At 49.9% G+C, this 17,477-nt stretch overlaps 1 protein-coding gene across 19 annotated transcripts in view; it reads left to right on the top strand.

The window, feature by feature from the left end:
* OBSCN (obscurin, cytoskeletal calmodulin and titin-interacting RhoGEF) overlaps window positions 1-17,477 on the top strand; it is an 882,373-nt gene that overhangs the window by 605,228 nt on the left and 259,668 nt on the right. The window contains exons 90-91 of one of the 19 annotated variants that reach the window (XM_075315915.1): window positions 294-336; window positions 3,512-5,923. The exons of the other annotated variants lie outside the window; for them this stretch is intronic. Coding sequence (XP_075172030.1) covers window positions 294-336; window positions 3,512-4,901 — 1,433 coding nt within the window. The 3' untranslated portion in view covers window positions 4,902-5,923. Of the gene's footprint in view, window positions 1-293; window positions 337-3,511; window positions 5,924-17,477 lie in introns of those variants that run through there. 19 annotated transcript variants of the gene reach the window in all.

Raw genomic sequence — 17,477 nt, 5'->3', positions numbered from 1 at the left:
TGAACCTGACCTTGGGCTGCTCACACAGCTAAGGATTTGTCACAATGTATGGGGTCAGCCTGTAGCCCATAGAGGCCTGACTGCGCTGACACCTTGTAACAAATCCTCAGCTGTGTATGCGTGCCGCCATTCTGCTGCGGGTGGACAGCCTCCGAGTACCCCGTTTATGGCGGCGGGGGAGGGGCGGGACGCATGGCTGCTTTATCTGTTCATCCAGGTAATGACTTAACCCGGCCGGTGATCATCCGCTTCTGCCGGTCTCTAACCCGCTCTCCATATTGTTTCCTTTATAGTCACTGAGCAAGAAACTAAAGTGCCCAAGAAAACGGTCATCATGTAAGTGCCAACCTCCATGTGTGTGCGTCCGCTAACCCCTGCTAACCGCCTGTGTGTGCTGCATGGAGAGGCGGAGTGCCCCCTGTGTGCCCCCCAAATACTGAAGAGTGATCCCCAGAGTATACCGGCTGTGTGCCCCCAAATACGAAAGAGCGACCCAAGAATATACCGGCTGTGTGCCCCATCACTAAAGAGCAACCCCAGAATATACCGGCTATGTGCCCCCAAACACGAAAGAGCGACCCCAGAATATACCGGCTGTGTGCCCCCAATCACTAAAGAGTGACCCCAGAATATACCGGCTGTGTGCCCCCATTACTAAAGAGCGACCCCAGAATATACCGGCTGTGTGCCCCCAATCACTAAAGAGTGACCCCAGAATATACCGGCTGTGTGCCCCCATTACTAAAGAGCGACCCCAGAATATACCGGCTGTGTGCCCCCCAAATACTGAAGAGTGACCCCCAGAGTATACCGGCTGTGTGCCCCCAAACACGAAAGAGCGACCCAAGAATATACCGGCTGTGTGCCCCATCACTAAAGAGCAACCCCAGAATATACCGGCTGTGTGCCCCCAAACACGAAAGAGCGACACCAGAATATACCGACTGTGTGCCCCATCACTAAAGAGCGACCCCAGAATATACCGGCTGTGTGCCCCCATCACTAAAGAGCAACCCCAGAATATACCGGCTGTGTGCCCCCAATCACTAAAGAGCAACCCCAGAATATACCAGCTGTGTGCCCCCAATCACTAAAGAGCAACCCCAGAATATACCGGCTGTGTGCCCCATCATTAAAGAGCAACCCCAGAATATACTGGCTGTGTGCCCCCAATCACTAAAGAGCGACACCAGAATATACCGACTGTGTGCCCCATCACTAAAGAGCAACCCCAGAATATACCGGCTGTGTGCCCCCAATCACTAAAGAGCAACCCCAGAATATAACGGCATTGTGCCCCCAATCACTAAAGAGCGACCCCAGAATATACCGGCTGTGTGCCCCAAATCACTAAAGAGTGACCCCAGAATATACCGGCTGTGTGCCCCCAATCACTAAAGAGCAACCCCAGAATATAACGGCTGTGTGCCCCCAATCACTAAAGAGCGACCCCAGAATATACCGGCTGTGTGCCCCAAATCACTAAAGAGCGACCCCAGAATATACCGGCTGTGTGCCCCCAATCACTAAAGAGTGACCCCAGAATATACCGGCTGTGTGCCCCCAATCACTAAAGAGTGACCCCAGAATATACCGGCTGTGTGCCACCATCACTAAAGAGCAACCCCAGAATATACCGGCTGTGTGCCCCCAATCACTAAAGAGCAACCCCAGAATATACCGGCTGTGTGCCCCCAATCACTAAAGAGCAACACCCAGAATATACCGACTGTGTGCCCCCAATCACTAAAGAGCGACCCCAGATTATACCGGCTGTGTGCCCCCATCACTAACGAGCAACCCCAGAATATACCGGCTGTGTGCCCCCAATCACTAAAGAGCAACCCCAGAATATACCGGCTGTGTGCCCCCAAACACGAAAGAGCGACCCAAGAATATACCGGCTGTGTGCCCCATCACTAAAGAGCAACCCCAGAATATACCGGCTATGTGCCCCCAAACACGAAAGAGCGACCCCAGAATATGCCAGCTGTGTGCCCCCAATCACTAAAGAGCGACCCCAGAATATACCAGCTGTGCCCCCAATCACTAAAGAGCGACCCCAGAATATACCAGCTGTGCCCCCAATCACTAAAGAGTGACCCCAGAATATACCGGCTGTGTGCCCCCAATCACTAAAGAGCAACCCCAGAATATATCGGCTGTGTGCCCCCAAACACGAAAGAGTGACCCCAGAATATACCGGCTGTGTGCCCCAATCACTAAAGAGCAACCCCAGAATATACCGGCTGTGTGCCCCCAATCACTAAAGAGCGACCCCAGAATATACCGGCTGTGTGCCCCCAATCACTAAAGAGCGACCCCAGAATATACCGGCTGTGTGCCCCCAATCACTAAAGAGCAACCCCAGAATATACCGGCTGTGTGCCCCCAATCACTAAAGAGCGACCCCAGAATATACCGGCTGTGTGCCCCCAATCACTAAAGAGCAACCCCAGAATATACCGGCTGTGTGCCCCCATCACTATAGAGCGACCCCAGAGTATACCGGCTGTGTGCCCCCAATCACTAAAGAGCAACCCCAGAATATACCGGCTGTGTGCCCCCAATCACTAAAGAGCAACCCCAGAATATACCGGCTGTGTGCCCCCATCACTATAGAGCGACCCCAGAGTATACCGGCTGTGTGCTCCCATCACTAAAGAGCGACCCCAGAATATACCGGCTGTGTGCCCCCAATCACTAAAGAGCAACCCCAGAATATACCGGCTGTGTGCCCCAATCACTAAAGAGCAACCCCAGAATATACCGGCTGTGTGCCCCCAATCACTAAAGAGCAACCCCCAGAATATACTGTATATAATTATATACAGGAGATGCCCAGGTAATACCAGCTGTACACACACATACATATATATATGCAGGCTGATCGTTACGATATGTGCAGCTCGGAGGCTCTTTGTGGTGTAGCTTGGAGGCGCGGTGTGGGGTGTGGTGTAGCTCGGAGGCACGGTGTGGGGTGTGGTGTAGCTTGGAGGCACGGCGTGGGGTACCTCGGAGGCGTGGTGTGGAGCACTGTGCCTCCAGCTTCATCATTACTCTGCAGAATTCTCCACTTACTATTTGTTGAAAGCTACTGGATATTCTGCGCATAGTCTGTTCCTGAGCCGCCTAGTGACAACTCCAGGAGCTACTTTCCCATATAGGTTACCGCCAGACTTTCTGTAACACCCCAGCACTAATTGGAGAACTAGTCACCATCAATGTTACTCATAGAGGCATCCAGAACATTGGCAGCCTCCCTGTCCTCTCAGGACACTATCACTAATAAGGATCTACTGAAAACTCTGTCCCCAACCTAACCATGCACCACTAATAAGAGTGTACCGAGTCCTGCCCCACCGCCTCTGCAGAACTCCCCATCTCCCTGCGTTTTCTTTGCATTAATTTGAAGCATGGCCTACAGAATTCCCAGAACTAACTCGCATGGTGCTGCTGCTGTCCTGTGAGCTCCACCATCAGACCCTAACTTACACATTTACATCACTAGAGAGGAGACTATAACCACAGTAGTGAAGAGTCCAAGGATGAGAAGAAGAATGTCTCCTGGCATGTCTCCATCTCGGCCAGCATCAGGACAGTCTCCGGCAAGAACCCCCAGACCTGAAATGTCCACACCAGAAGCGCACTTTGTATCACGAGGCAAACAGTCCGTCTACAGGTCAGAACAAGAAACACGAAGGACTTTGGTTCCCACACTCTTTATCACAGAGCCAGAAGATGAGTTAGGGGCCTCGGCTCGATCTGGTGAGCAGCAGTCTCGGTGGGTTGAAGTGGAAGAAATTATTGAATTCAAAGTGAAAAAATCACCGAAACCACCAAGAAAAAGAGGAGCTTCTCCAGCCAAGCCAGAGAAAGATGACCGAACAGGGAGGAAGTTCACCCAGTACGGCTCAAGATCAAGAGGATTCCCCGGTGATGATCCCAACACAAACAACTCCAATAATAAACTGGTGGAAGTGTCAAAGTCCTCATTGACCTCTTGTAGCTTATCAGAAGTGGACATCCCATCAATGGAGTATGAACTCGTAGAACTGGGATCCGAGACTGAGGATGATCTTTCTTCTCAGGATGTTTTAGAGCCAAATGATGACGTCGATGAAGGTCAAGGGATAATCTTTGAGCCAGTATCCCCAGTAACTGCTCATGAGATCGATAATATTCCAGAAGATGAAACGTCGTCTCCAGCAGAGGCAGCAGATACTAGTGATAATTACCAAAATGTTCCAGTTCAGGTAGAATCATTAGCTACTGACCAAATCATGTCCCTAGACGTAGAAGATTTCATGGTAGAAGACCCAGAAGATGAAGACACTGAAGATTTACGAAACAGAGATCAAAAGATTCTCACTCGTGATGGGAAAGTTCTGACTTTAGAAGATCTTGAGGATTATGTTCCAGGTCACGGAGAGACTTACGGATGTGATGAAAATGTAGCAAACATTGCGGGAAACACCCCATGTGAAATCTCTGTACTACAGGCAGAAATAAATGAGCCAACTATCGGCAAACCTGTGCTGGTAAATGTGGGGAGACCTGTGGTGCCCAAACAAAGACAGAGCATCTTCAGCCACTTAAAAGAAGGCATCGGAAGCATGTTCACGGCAGGCTCACGAGTGAGTAGGATGAATGTGGTGGGATCTGCAAATGTTTCCTTCCGAATGAAGGAATCCCCAGAGTCTGCATCTACTGTTGGTGCTTCCTCGACCAGGCAACCATCATTTAACATTAAGCCCTCATTCTGCACCGAGGTCCAACGTTCAGTAGATAATGGACATCCTAGCTTCAAGACCGAAGTTTCTACAAGAACCTTAAGTTATGGAACCCTGGGCGAAACGGTTACTTTACACATAAGTAAAAAAGACCCTTCACAAAGCTAAGTTCAGAATGTCCCCAAGAAGATGAGGAGGAGATGAGTAACACAAGATCTAGAAGACGCAGATGTTTGATAAGAATTTTCCAGTCTTAATGGGAACACTTAATCTTAGATACAAATGATATCAGTGATCGCTAACGTGTCATTCCTTGAAAAAGCAAAATGGTGGTGACAAGACGAGGAAGGGCACAAGAGTCACCATGAAAGACTGGCCTCTCCTCCTTGTAGACGTCTTTGGTTGGTGCTTCCAGCCTTCTTACACTTTACCATCTGGACATGTTTTATTCACCGGAACTGTCGGAGATAAATCTGAATGTTTACATTGAAACATCGACTGTTGTCAGTGGCAGAAGCGCGTCAACGCTGCCAAATCCACCATTCATGTCATTAAAATACAGAAAGGGAAAATCGACATTGTTTTTGGCCGGTGGCCCAGAGATCACACGGGCTAATTACATGTCCCCGAAATATGTCAGAAATGAAGAATACGTGATCGCCGACCTCCGCTGTGGAGGACACGGCTCTACACACGATGTTCACCGTCACCCAATGCATCACGGCGGATGCTATATCCCCTGTGTGACGGGACGTGGCGGTAATGCATACACGGATCACCCTGCTCCGCCACGTCTCTGTCCACGCATCGGGCAGAGGAAAGCTTCTTATTTATCAGCCGCTCTTCTTAGCTTTGTTTTTGTGTCGTTTCTGCAGATTCTTATCTGAGCATGAAGTTTAGATTGTGATCTAGTAAGTGTTTATTAACCCTTCGAGTCTAGGAGTGATCCCCCACGGTCTGTGATCCCCCACGGTCTGTGATCCCCCACGGTCTGTGATCCCCCACGGGCTGTGATCCCCCACGGTCTGTGATCCCCTACGGGCTGTGATCCCGCTGCCTCGAAGCACACAATACATCACGTCCTCACTGCTTTCCCATTAGGTTTCTGCAGATATTTTGTGTTTTTGTTCCATAGAGAGATGATGTTCCAGTGACAAGTGCTGCCGAGTATAATAAACCTCTACCAGGGACTGCCCCTCGTCTGCCTCCTCTGTTCAGTGTGTGTGAGGGTCCGAGAGAAAATGTGATATGGGAAATGGTCACCTCTTGGTGGGTAATCATTGGACCTCTGCCATATACAAGATATGGAGAAGAAACCAGTGAGATTCATAAAAGATTACAATGAACCGTGCCTGTTATGTCGGGCGACGGTCCAGAATAGAAATCCAGCTCTGGACTGAAAAAAAATCACTTACTATAAGCAGGAGCTGTATGGAGGACACTATACAACAGTACCGAGCTATGTAACTGTGGATCCAGCTCTGGGGTGAGATAATACACTCACTAGAAAGCAGCTGTAGCATGGAGGACATTATACAACAATACCGAGCAATGTAGCTGTGACTCCAGCTCTGTGGTGAGATAAAACACTCACTAGAAAGCATCTGTAGCATGGAGGACATTATACAACAGTACCGAGCAATGTAGCTGTGGATCCAGCTCTGGCATAGGATAAAGCACCCACTAGAAAGCAGCGGTAGCATGGAGGACATTATACAACAGTACCGAGCAATGTAGCTGTGGATCCAGCTCTGGGATAGGATAAAGCACCCACTAGAAAGCAGCTGTAGCATGGAGGACATTATACAACAATACCGAGCAATGTAGCTGTGGATCCAGCTCTGGGGTGAGATAATACACTCACTAGAAAGCAGCTGTAGCATGGAGGACATTATACAACAGTACCGAGCAATGTAGCTGTGACTCCAGCTCTGGCATAGGATAAAACACTCACTAGAAAGCATCTGTAGCATGGAGGACATTATACAACAGTACCAAGCAATGTAGCTGTGGATCCAGCTCTGGCATAGGATAAAACACTCACTAGAAAGCAGCGGTAGCATGGAGGACATTATACAACAGTACCAAGCAATGTAGCTGTGGATCCAGCTCTGGCATAGGATAAAACACTCACTAGAAAGCAGCTGTAGCATGCAGGACATTATACAACAGTACCGAGCTATGTAGCTGTGGATCCAGCTCTGGGGTGAGATAAAACACTCACTAGAAAGCAGCTGTAGCATGGAGGACATTATACAACAGTACCGAGCAATGTAGCTGTGGATCCAGCTCTGGGATAGGATAAAGCACCCACTAGAAAGCAGCTGTAGCATGGAGGACATTATACATCAGTACCGAGCAATGTAGCTGTGACTCCAGCTCTGGCATAGGATAAAACACTCACTAGAAAGCATCTGTAGCATGGAGGACATTATACAACAGTACCAAGCAATGTAGCTGTGGATCCAGTTCTGGCATAGGATAAAACACTCACTAGAAAGCAGCTGTAGCATGGAGGACATTATACAACAGTACCAAGCAATGTAGCTGTGGATCCAGCTCTGGCATAGGATAAAACACTCACTAGAAAGCAGCGGTAGCATGGAGGATTTTATAGAGACGTACTGAGTGTGTAGCTGTGAATCCAGCTCTGGGGCGAGATAAAATGTTTATAAAGCAGCACAATCTGTGTCTTCCCTTTGGTCTCTGACTCTGCTCCTCCGTCCACCTCTTTCTGTGAAATATATTAAACGCTTTCTTCTAGTCCCTTACCCTCTGCTCCCCACAGCAGCTACGGGGTCTTTCTCTACAGTAATTGCCCTCAGTCATGGCGCCTCCTACAGGTAAGTATTTCTGTGTTTTTCCTGCTTTTCTGAACATGACTGAAGAATCCTTACTGATAAAGGATGTAAGAGACCTCCAGACATGTCATGAGTTTGGTCTCCTCCACAGACACGATGAGGTCTCCATGAGGTCATTGGCTATCTGCCTAGACTGAGGTGTTCAGCTATAGACTCCCGACAGGAGCCTCTACCTTTCCATCATAGTCTGGGACTCTCGACAGGAGCCTCCACCTTCCCCTCATAGTCTGGGACTCTCGACAGGAGCCTCCACCTTCCCCTCATAGTCTGGGACTCTCGACAGGAGCCTCCACCTTTCCATCATAATCTGGGACTCTCGACAGGAGCCTCTCCCTTCCCGTCATAGTCTGAGACTCCCGACAGGAGCCTCCACCTTTCCATCATAGTCTGGGACTCTCGACAGGATCCTTCACCTTCCCATCATAGTCTGGGACTCCCGACAGGAGCCTCCACCTTCCCCTCATACTCTGGGACTCCCGACAGGAGCCTCCACCTTCCCCTCATAGTCTGGGACTCCCGACAGGAGTTTCCACCTTCCCCTCATAGTCTGGGACTCTCGACAGGGGCCTCCACCTTCCCCTCATAGCCTGGGACTCCCAACAGGGGCCTCCACCTTCCCCTCATAGTCTGGGACTCCCGACAGGAGTTTCCACCTTCCCCTCATAGTTTGGGACTCTCGACAGGGGCCTCCACCTTCCCCTCATAGCCTGGGACTCCCGACAGGGGCCTCCACCTTCCCCTCATAGTCTGTGATTCCCGAGAGGAGCCTCCACCTTCCCCTCATAGTCTGGTACTCTCGACAGAAGCCTCCACCTTCCCCTCATAGTCTGGGACTCCCGACAGGAGTTTCCACCTTCCGCTCATAGTCTGGGACTCTCGACAGGGGCCTCCACCTTCCCTTCATAGTCTGGGACTCTCGACAGAAGCCTCCACCTTCCCCTTATAGTCTGGGACTCCCGACAGCCTCCACCTTCCCCTCATAGTCTGGGACTCCCGACAGCCTCCACCTTCCCCTCATAGTCTGGGACTCCCGACAGCCTCCACCTTCCCCTCATAGTCTGGGACTCCCGACAGCCTCCACCTTCCCCTCATAGTCTGGGACTCCCGACAGAAGCCTCCACCTTCCCCTCATAGTCTGGGACTCCTGACAGCCTCCCCCTTCCCCTCATAGTCTGGGACTCCCGACAGGAGCCTCCCCCTTCCCCTCATAGTCTGGGACTCCCGACAGCCTCCACCTTCCCCTCATAGTCTGGGACTCCCGACAGCCTCCACCTTCCCCTCATAGTCTGGGACTCCCGACAGCCTCCACCTTCCTCTCATAGTCTGGGGCTTTATGTGACGCACGCTTCCCATACAGTAATGAAATGTGTGATAAAGCCTGGTTGCGTGATTTGTGGAAGAACTGCCTTAATATCTGTTTTTAGAGCACAAGTAAATCTGTGAGGGTTCAGAATTATTCTCATTTCTTGGGAATTGCATTCCAGATAATTTCTGAAGCAATAAGACGTCTTGGAAGCTGAGGCAGCAGATTCAGGTTATGGTAGATGATAGTCTGGGATCATTGGCATTGTATATGAAATAGATGAGGAAATACATGTAGGGCCATACAGCAGTGCGAAGAGCATGAGTAGCGTGGATGGAGAGATGAAGAAGAAAATGTAGGGCGGTGCAGCACTGTGGAGAGGACGGGTGGTACACAGATTGGGAGATGTAGAGCAGTGCAGCACTATGGAAAGTACCGGGAGGGGGTAGAGATGAGGAGGAGATGTAGAACAGTGCAGCACTGTGGAAAGGACAGGCAGGGGATAGAGATGAGGAGATGTAGAACAGTGCAGCACTGTGGAAAGGCGAGATGGGGTTAGAGATGAGGAGATGTAGAGCAGTGCAGCACTATGGAAAGTACAGGCAGTGGGTAGAGATGAGGAGGAGATGTAGAGCAGTGCAGCACTATGAAAAGTACAGACAGTGGGTAGAGATGAGGAGGAGATGTAGAGCAGTGCAGCACTATGAAAAGTACAGACAGTGGGTAGAGATGAGGAGGAGATGTAGAGCAGTGCAGCACTATGGAAAGTACAGGCAGGGGGTAGAGATGAGGAGGAGATGTAGAGCAGTGCAGCACTATGGAAAGTACAGGCAGGGGGTAGAGATGATGAGGAGTTGTAGAGCAGTGCAGCACTGTGGAAAGTACCGGGAGGGGGTAGAGATGAGGAGGAGATGTAGAGCAGTGCAGCACTGTGGAGAGGACAGGCAGGGGGTTGAGATGAGGAAGAGATGTAGGGCAGTGCAGCACTGTGGAGAGGACAGGCAGGGGGTAGTGATGAGGAGGAGATGTAGAGCAGTGCAGCACTGTGGAGAGGACAGGCAGGGGGTAGAGATGAGGAGGAGATGTAGAGCAGTGCAGCACTGTGGAGAGGACAGGCAGGGGGTAGAGATGAGAAGGAGATGTAGAAGAGTGCAGCAGTGTGGAGAGGACAGGCAGGGGGTAGAGATGAGGAGAAGTTGGAGGGTGCAGCACTGTGGAGAGGACAGGCAGGGAGTAGAAATGATGAGGAGATGTAGAGCAGTGCAGCACTGTGGAGAGGACAGGCAGGGGGTAGAGATGAGGAGAAGTTGGAGGGTACAGCAGTGTGGAGAGGACAGGCAGGGGGTAGAGATGATGAGGAGATGTAGAGCAGTGCAGCAGTGTGGAGAGGACAGGCAGGGGGTAGAGATGAGGAGGAGATGTAGAGCAGTGCAGCACTGTGGAGAGGACAGGCAGGGGGTAGAGATGAGATGTAGAGCAGTGCAGCACTGTGGAGAGGACAGGCAGGGGGTATAGATGAGGAGAAGTTGGAGGGTACAGCAGTGTGGAGAGGACAGGCAGGGGGTAGAGATGATGAGGAGATGTAGAGCAGTGCAGCAGTGTGGAGAGGACAGGCAGGGGGTAGATATGAGAAGGAGATGTAGAAGAGTGCAGCAGTGTGGAGAGGACAGGCAGGGGGTAGAGATGATGAGGAGATGTAGAGCAGTGCAGCAGTGTGGAGAGGACAGGCAGGGGGTAGAGATGATGAGGAGATGTAGAGCAGTGCAGCAGTGTGGAGAGGACAGGCAGGGGGTAGAGATGATGAGGAGATGTAGAGCAGTGCAGCAGTGTGGAGAGGACAGGCAGGGGGTAGAGATGATGAGGAGATGTAGAGCAGTGCAGCACTGTGGAGAGGACAGGCAGGGGGTAGATATGAGAAGGAGATGTAGAAGAGTGCAGCACTGTGGAGAGGACAGGCAGGGGGTAGAGATGAGGAGGAGATGTAGAGCAGTGCAGCAGTGTGGAGAGGACAGGCAGGGGGTAGAGATGAGGAGGAGATGTAGAGCAGTGCAGCAGTGTGGAGAGGACAGGCAGGGGGTAGAGATGATGAGGAGATGTAGAGCAGTGCAGCAGTGTGGAGAGGACAGGCAGGGGGTAGAGATGATGAGGAGATGTAGAGCAGTGCAGCAGTGTGGAGAGGACAGGCAGGGGGTAGATATGAGAAGGAGATGTAGAAGAGTGCAGCAGTGTGGAAAAGATTGTTAATCCCATCGCTGCACCAATACAACATGAAGGGAAGGTATGTCAGACAGAGGAAACAAAGGATAGAACCCAACTTCACGGCTGCCGTCAGACACCAGGACTGCAGCCTGCACTGCTTCACTGCAACAGGGGCTCCAGTAGCTTCTTCCACCTCGAAGCCTAGATATAGAATTTAGTCAGAATAACTGGCGCCCTCTACTGGGAGATGTGACCATTTATAGGGGAAAGGAGTGGTCACCAACCGGAAACGCCTTAGGCCAGGAGTCAAAAAATGCTGGAATGTAAAACTGATGTTTTAGGGTCCACTTCTCGCGTAGCAGAAAGGTGGACAACCAGCTACAAACACATCTGCTGTCATCGCCTGCATCTTCCTACAAAAATGTGGAAACCTCCATCATTTTCTCCACAGCCCGAGGCTCCTCACACTTCAGTGCAACTCCCACTGCCCCTCTCTGTAATCCCCGCATTGACTGTCCACCCTCTGCACCCCAAACATAAATTACCCTCCTCTGTACCCCCACATACACTGCCAATCCTCTGTTCTCCCCACATCCCTCACACCCTCAATACAACATGATGGTGCCCTCAGTGCCCCAATACAGTATGATGTTCCCCCTCACATCCCCAGTACAGTATGATATTCCCCCTCACATCCCCAATACAGTATGATGTTCCCCCTCACATCCCCAGTACAGTATGATGTTCCCCCTCACATCCCCAATACAGTATGATGTTCTTCCTCACATCCCCAGTACAGTATGATGTTCCCCCTCACATCCCCAGTACAGTATGATGTTCCCCCTCACATCCCCAGTACAGTATGATGTTCCCCCTCACATCCCCAGTACAGTATGATATTCCCCCTCACATCCCTAATACAGTATGATGTTCCCCCTCACATCCCCAGTACAGTATGATATTCCCCCTCACATCCCCAGTACAGTATGATGTTCCCCCTCACATCCCCAGTACAGTATGATTGTCCCCTCACATCCCTAATACAGTATGATGTTCCCCTCACATCCCTAATACAGTATGATGTTCCCCCTCACATCCCCAGTACAGTATGATGTTCCCCCTCACATCCCTAATACAGTATGATGTTCCCCCTCACATCCCTAATACAGTATGATATTCCCCCTCACATCCCCAGTACAGTATGATGTTCCCCCTCACATCCCCAGTACAGTATGATGTTCCTCCTCACATTCCCAGTACAGTATGATGTTCCCCCTCACATCCCCAGTACAGTATGATGTTCCCCCTCACATCCCTAATACAGTATGATGTTCCCCCTCACATCCCTAATACAGTATGATATTCCCCCTCACATCCCCAGTACAGTATGATGTTCCCCCTCACATCCCCAGTACAGTATGATGTTCCTCCTCACATCCCCAGTACAGTATGATGTTCCTCCTCACATCCCCAGTACAGTATGATGTTCCGCCTCACATCCCCAGTACAGTATGATGTTCCCCCTCACATCCCCAGTACAGTATGATGTTCCTCCTCACATCCCCAGTACAGTATGATATTCCCCCTCACATCCCCAGTACAGTATGATGTTCCCCCTCACATCCCCAGTACAGTATGATTGTCCCCTCACATCCCTAATACAGTATGATGTTCCCCTCACATCCCTAATACAGTATGATGTTCCCCCTCACATCCCCAGTACAGTATGATGTTCCCCCTCACATCCCTAATACAGTATGATGTTCCCCCTCACATCCCTAATACAGTATGATATTCCCCCTCACATCCCCAGTACAGTATGATGTTCCCCCTCACATCCCCAGTACAGTATGATGTTCCGCCTCACATCCCCAGTACAGTATAATGTTCCCCTCACAGCCCCAATACAGTATGATGTTCCCCCTCACATCCCCAGTACAGTATGATGTTCCGCCTCACATCCCCAGTACAGTATGATGTTCCCCTCACATCCCTAATACAGTATGATTGTCCCCTCACATCCCTAATACAGTATGATGTTCCCCCTCACATCCCCAGTACAGTATGATGTTCCCCCTCACATCCCCAGTACAATATGATGTTCCTCCTCATATCCCCAGTACAGTATGATGGTCCCCTCCACATTCCTAATACAGTATGATGTTCCCCCTCACATCCCCAGTACAGTATGATGTTCCCCCTCACATCCCCAATACAGTATGATGTTCCCCCTCACATCCCCAGTACAGTATGATGTTCCCCTCACATCCCCAGTACAGTATGATTGTCCCCTCACATCCCTAATACAGTATGATGTTCCCCCTCACATCCCCAATACAGTATGATGTTCCCCCTCACATCCCCAATACAGTATGATGTTCCCCCTCACATCCCCAGTACAGTATAATTGTCCCCTCACAGCCCCAATACAGTATGATGATCCCCTCACATCCCCAGTACAGTATGATGGTCCCCTCACATCCCCAATACAGTATGATGTTCCCCCTCACATCCCCAATACAGTATGATGTTCCCCCTCACATCCCCAATACAGTATGATGTTCCCCCTCACATCCCCAATACAGTATGATGTTCCCCCTCACATCCCCAGTACAGTATAATTGTCCCCTCACAGCCCCAATACAGTATGATGATCCCCTCACATCCCCAGTACAGTATAATGTTCCCCCTCACATCCCCAATACAGTATGATGTTCCCCCTCACATCCCCAGTACAGTATGATGTTCCCCCTCACATCCCCAGTACAGTATGATTGTCCCCTCACATCCCTAATACAGTATGATGCTCCTCCTCACATCCCCAGTACAGTATGATGTTCCCCCTCACATCCCTAATACAGTATGATGCTCCTCCTCACATCCCCAGTACAGTATGATGCTCCTCCTCACATCCCCAGTACAGTATGATGTTCCCCCTCACATCCCCAATACAGTATGATGTTCCCCCTCACATCCCCAATACAGTATGATGTTCCCCCTCACATCCCCAGTACAGTATAATTGTCCCCTCACATCCCCAGTACAGTATGATGATCCCCTCACATCCCCAGTACAGTATGATGGTCCCCTCACATCCCCAATACAGTATGATGTTCCCCCTCACATCCCCAGTACAGTATGATTGTCCCCTCACATCCCTAATACAGTATGATGTTCCCCCTCACATCCCTAATACAGTATGATGTTCCCCCTCACATCCCCAATACAGTATGATGTTCCCCCTCACATCCCCAATACAGTATGATGTTCCCCCTCACATCCCCAGTACAGTATAATTGTCCCCTCACAGCCCCAATACAGTATGATGATCCCCTCACATCCCCAGTACAGTATGATGGTCCCCTCACATCCCCAATACAGTATGATGTTCCCCCTCACATCCCCAGTACAGTATGATTGTCCCCTCACATCCCTAATACAGTATGATGTTCCCCCTCACATCCCCAATACAGTATGATGTTCCCCCTCGCATCCCCAGTACAGTATAATTGTCCCCTCACAGCCCCAATACAGTATGATGATCCCCTCACATCCCCAGTACAGTATGATGGTCCCCTCACATCCCTAATACAGTATGATGGTCCCCTCACATCCCCAGTACAGTATGATGTTCCCCCTCACATCCCCAGTACAGTATGATGTTCCGCCTCACAGCCCCAGTACAGTATGATTGTCCCCTCACATCCCTAATACAGTATGATGTTCCCCCTCACATCCCCAATACAGTATGATGTTCCCCCTCGCATCCCCAGTACAGTATAATTGTCCCCTCACAGCCCCAATACAGTATGATGATCCCCTCACATCCCCAGTACAGTATGATGGTCCCCTCACATCCCTAATACAGTATGATGGTCCCCTCACATCCCCAGTACAGTATGATGTTCCGCCTCACAGCCCCAGTACAGTATGATTGTCCCCTCACATCCCTAATACAGTATGATGTTCCCCTCACATCCCCAGTACAGTATGATTGTCCCCTCACATCCCTAATACAGTATGATGTTCCCCCTCACATCCCCAATACAGTATGATATTCCCCCTCACATCCCCAATACAGTATGATATTCCCCCTCACATCCCCAATACAGTATGATGTTCCGCCTCACATCCCCAATACAGTATGATGTTCCCCCTCACATCCCCAATACAGTATGATGGTCCCCTCACATCCCCAGTACAGTATGATATTCCCCCTCACATCCCCAATACAGTATGATGGTCCCCTCACATCCCCAATACAGTATGATGTTCCCCCTCACATCCCCAGTACATTATAATGCTCCTCCTCACATCCCCAGTACAGTATGATGCTCTCCCTCATATCCCCAATACAGTATGATGTTCCCCTCACATCCCCAGTACAGTATGATGTTCTTCCTCACATCCCCAGTACAGTATGATGTTCCGCCTCACATCCCCAGTACAGTATGATTGTCCCCTCACATCCCTAATACAGTATGATGTTCCCCTCACATCCCCAGTACAGTATGATTGTCCCCTCACATCCCCAATACAGTATGATGTTCCCCTCACATCCCTAATACAGTATGATTGTCCCCTCACATCCCCAATACAGTATGATATTCCCCCTCACATCCCCAATACAGTATGATGGTCCCCTCACATCCCCAGTACAGTATGATATTCCCCCTCACATCCCCAATACAGTATGATGGTCCCCTCACATCCCCAATACAGTATGATGTTCCCCCTCACATCCCCAATACAGTATGATGTTCCCCCTCACATCCCCAGTACATTATAATGCTCCTCCTCACATCCCCAGTACAGTATGATGTTCCCCTCACATCCCCAGTACAGTATGATGTTCTTCCTCACATCCCCAGTACAGTATGATTGTCCCCTCACATCCCTAATACAGTATGATGTTCCCCTCACATCCCCAGTACAGTATGATTGTCCCCTCACATCCCTAATACAGTATGATTGTCCCCTCACATCCCCAATACAGTATGATGTTCCCCCTCACATCCCCAATACAGTATGATGTTCCCCCTCACATCCCCAATACAGTATGATGGTCCCCTCACATCCCCAGTACAGTATGATATTCCCCCTCACATCCCCAATACAGTATGATGTTCCCCCTCACATCCCCAGTACATTATAATGCTCCTCCTCACATCCCCAGTACAGTATAATTGTCCCCTCACATTCCTAATACAGTATGATGTTCCCCCTCACATCCCCAATACAGTATGATGTTCCCCCTCACATCCCCAATACAGTATGATGTTCCCCCTCACATCCCCAGTACATTATAATGCTCCTCCTCACATCCCCAGTACAGTATGATGTTCCCCTCACATCCCCAGTACAGTATGATGTTCTTCCTCACATCCCCAGTACAGTATGATTGTCCCCTCACATCCCTAATACAGTATGATGTTCCCCTCACATCCCCAGTACAGTATGATTGTCCCCTCACATCCCTAATACAGTATGATTGTCCCCTCACATCCCCAATACAGTATGATGTTCCCCCTCACATCCCCAATACAGTATGATGTTCCCCCTCACATCCCCAATACAGTATGATGGTCCCCTCACATCCCCAGTACAGTATGATATTCCCCCTCACATCCCCAATACAGTATGATGGTCCCCTCACATCCCCAATACAGTATGATGTTCCCCCTCACATCCCCAGTACATTATAATGCTCCTCCTCACATCCCTAATACAGTATGATGATCTCCCTCATATCCCCAATACAGTATGATGTTCCTCCTCACATCCCCAATACAGTATGATGTTCCTCCTCACATCCCCAGTACAGTATGATGGTCCCCTCCACATTCCTAATACAGTATGATGGTCCCCTCACATCCCCAATACAGTATGATGTTCCCCTCACATCCCCAATACAGTATGATGTTCCTCCTCACATCCCCAATACAGTATGATGTTCCCCTCACATCCCCAATACAGTATGATGTTCCTCCTCACATCCCCAATACAGTATGATGTTCCTCCTCACATCCCCAGTACAGTATGATGGTCCCCTCCACATTCCTAATACAGTATGATGGTCCCCTCCACATTCCTAATACAGTATGATGTTCCCCTCACATCCCCAATACAGTATGATGTTCCCCTCACATCCCCAATACAGTATGATGGTCCCCTCACATCCCCAATACAGTATGATGTTCCCCTCACATCCCCAGTACATTATAATGCTCCTCCTCACATCCCCAATACACTATGATGTTCCCCTCACATCCCCAATACAGTATGATGCTCCTCATATCCCTAATACAGTATGATGGTCCCCTCACATCCCAGTACAGTATGATGGTCCCCTCCACATTCCTAATACAGTATGATGGTCCT

This window comes from Anomaloglossus baeobatrachus, chromosome 6, assembly GCF_048569485.1.
Source record: "Anomaloglossus baeobatrachus isolate aAnoBae1 chromosome 6, aAnoBae1.hap1, whole genome shotgun sequence".
Taxonomy (NCBI): Eukaryota; Metazoa; Chordata; class Amphibia; order Anura; family Aromobatidae; genus Anomaloglossus; species Anomaloglossus baeobatrachus.
Note: the sequence above shows the minus strand (reverse complement) of the source record. Positions and strands in the feature narration are given on the sequence as shown.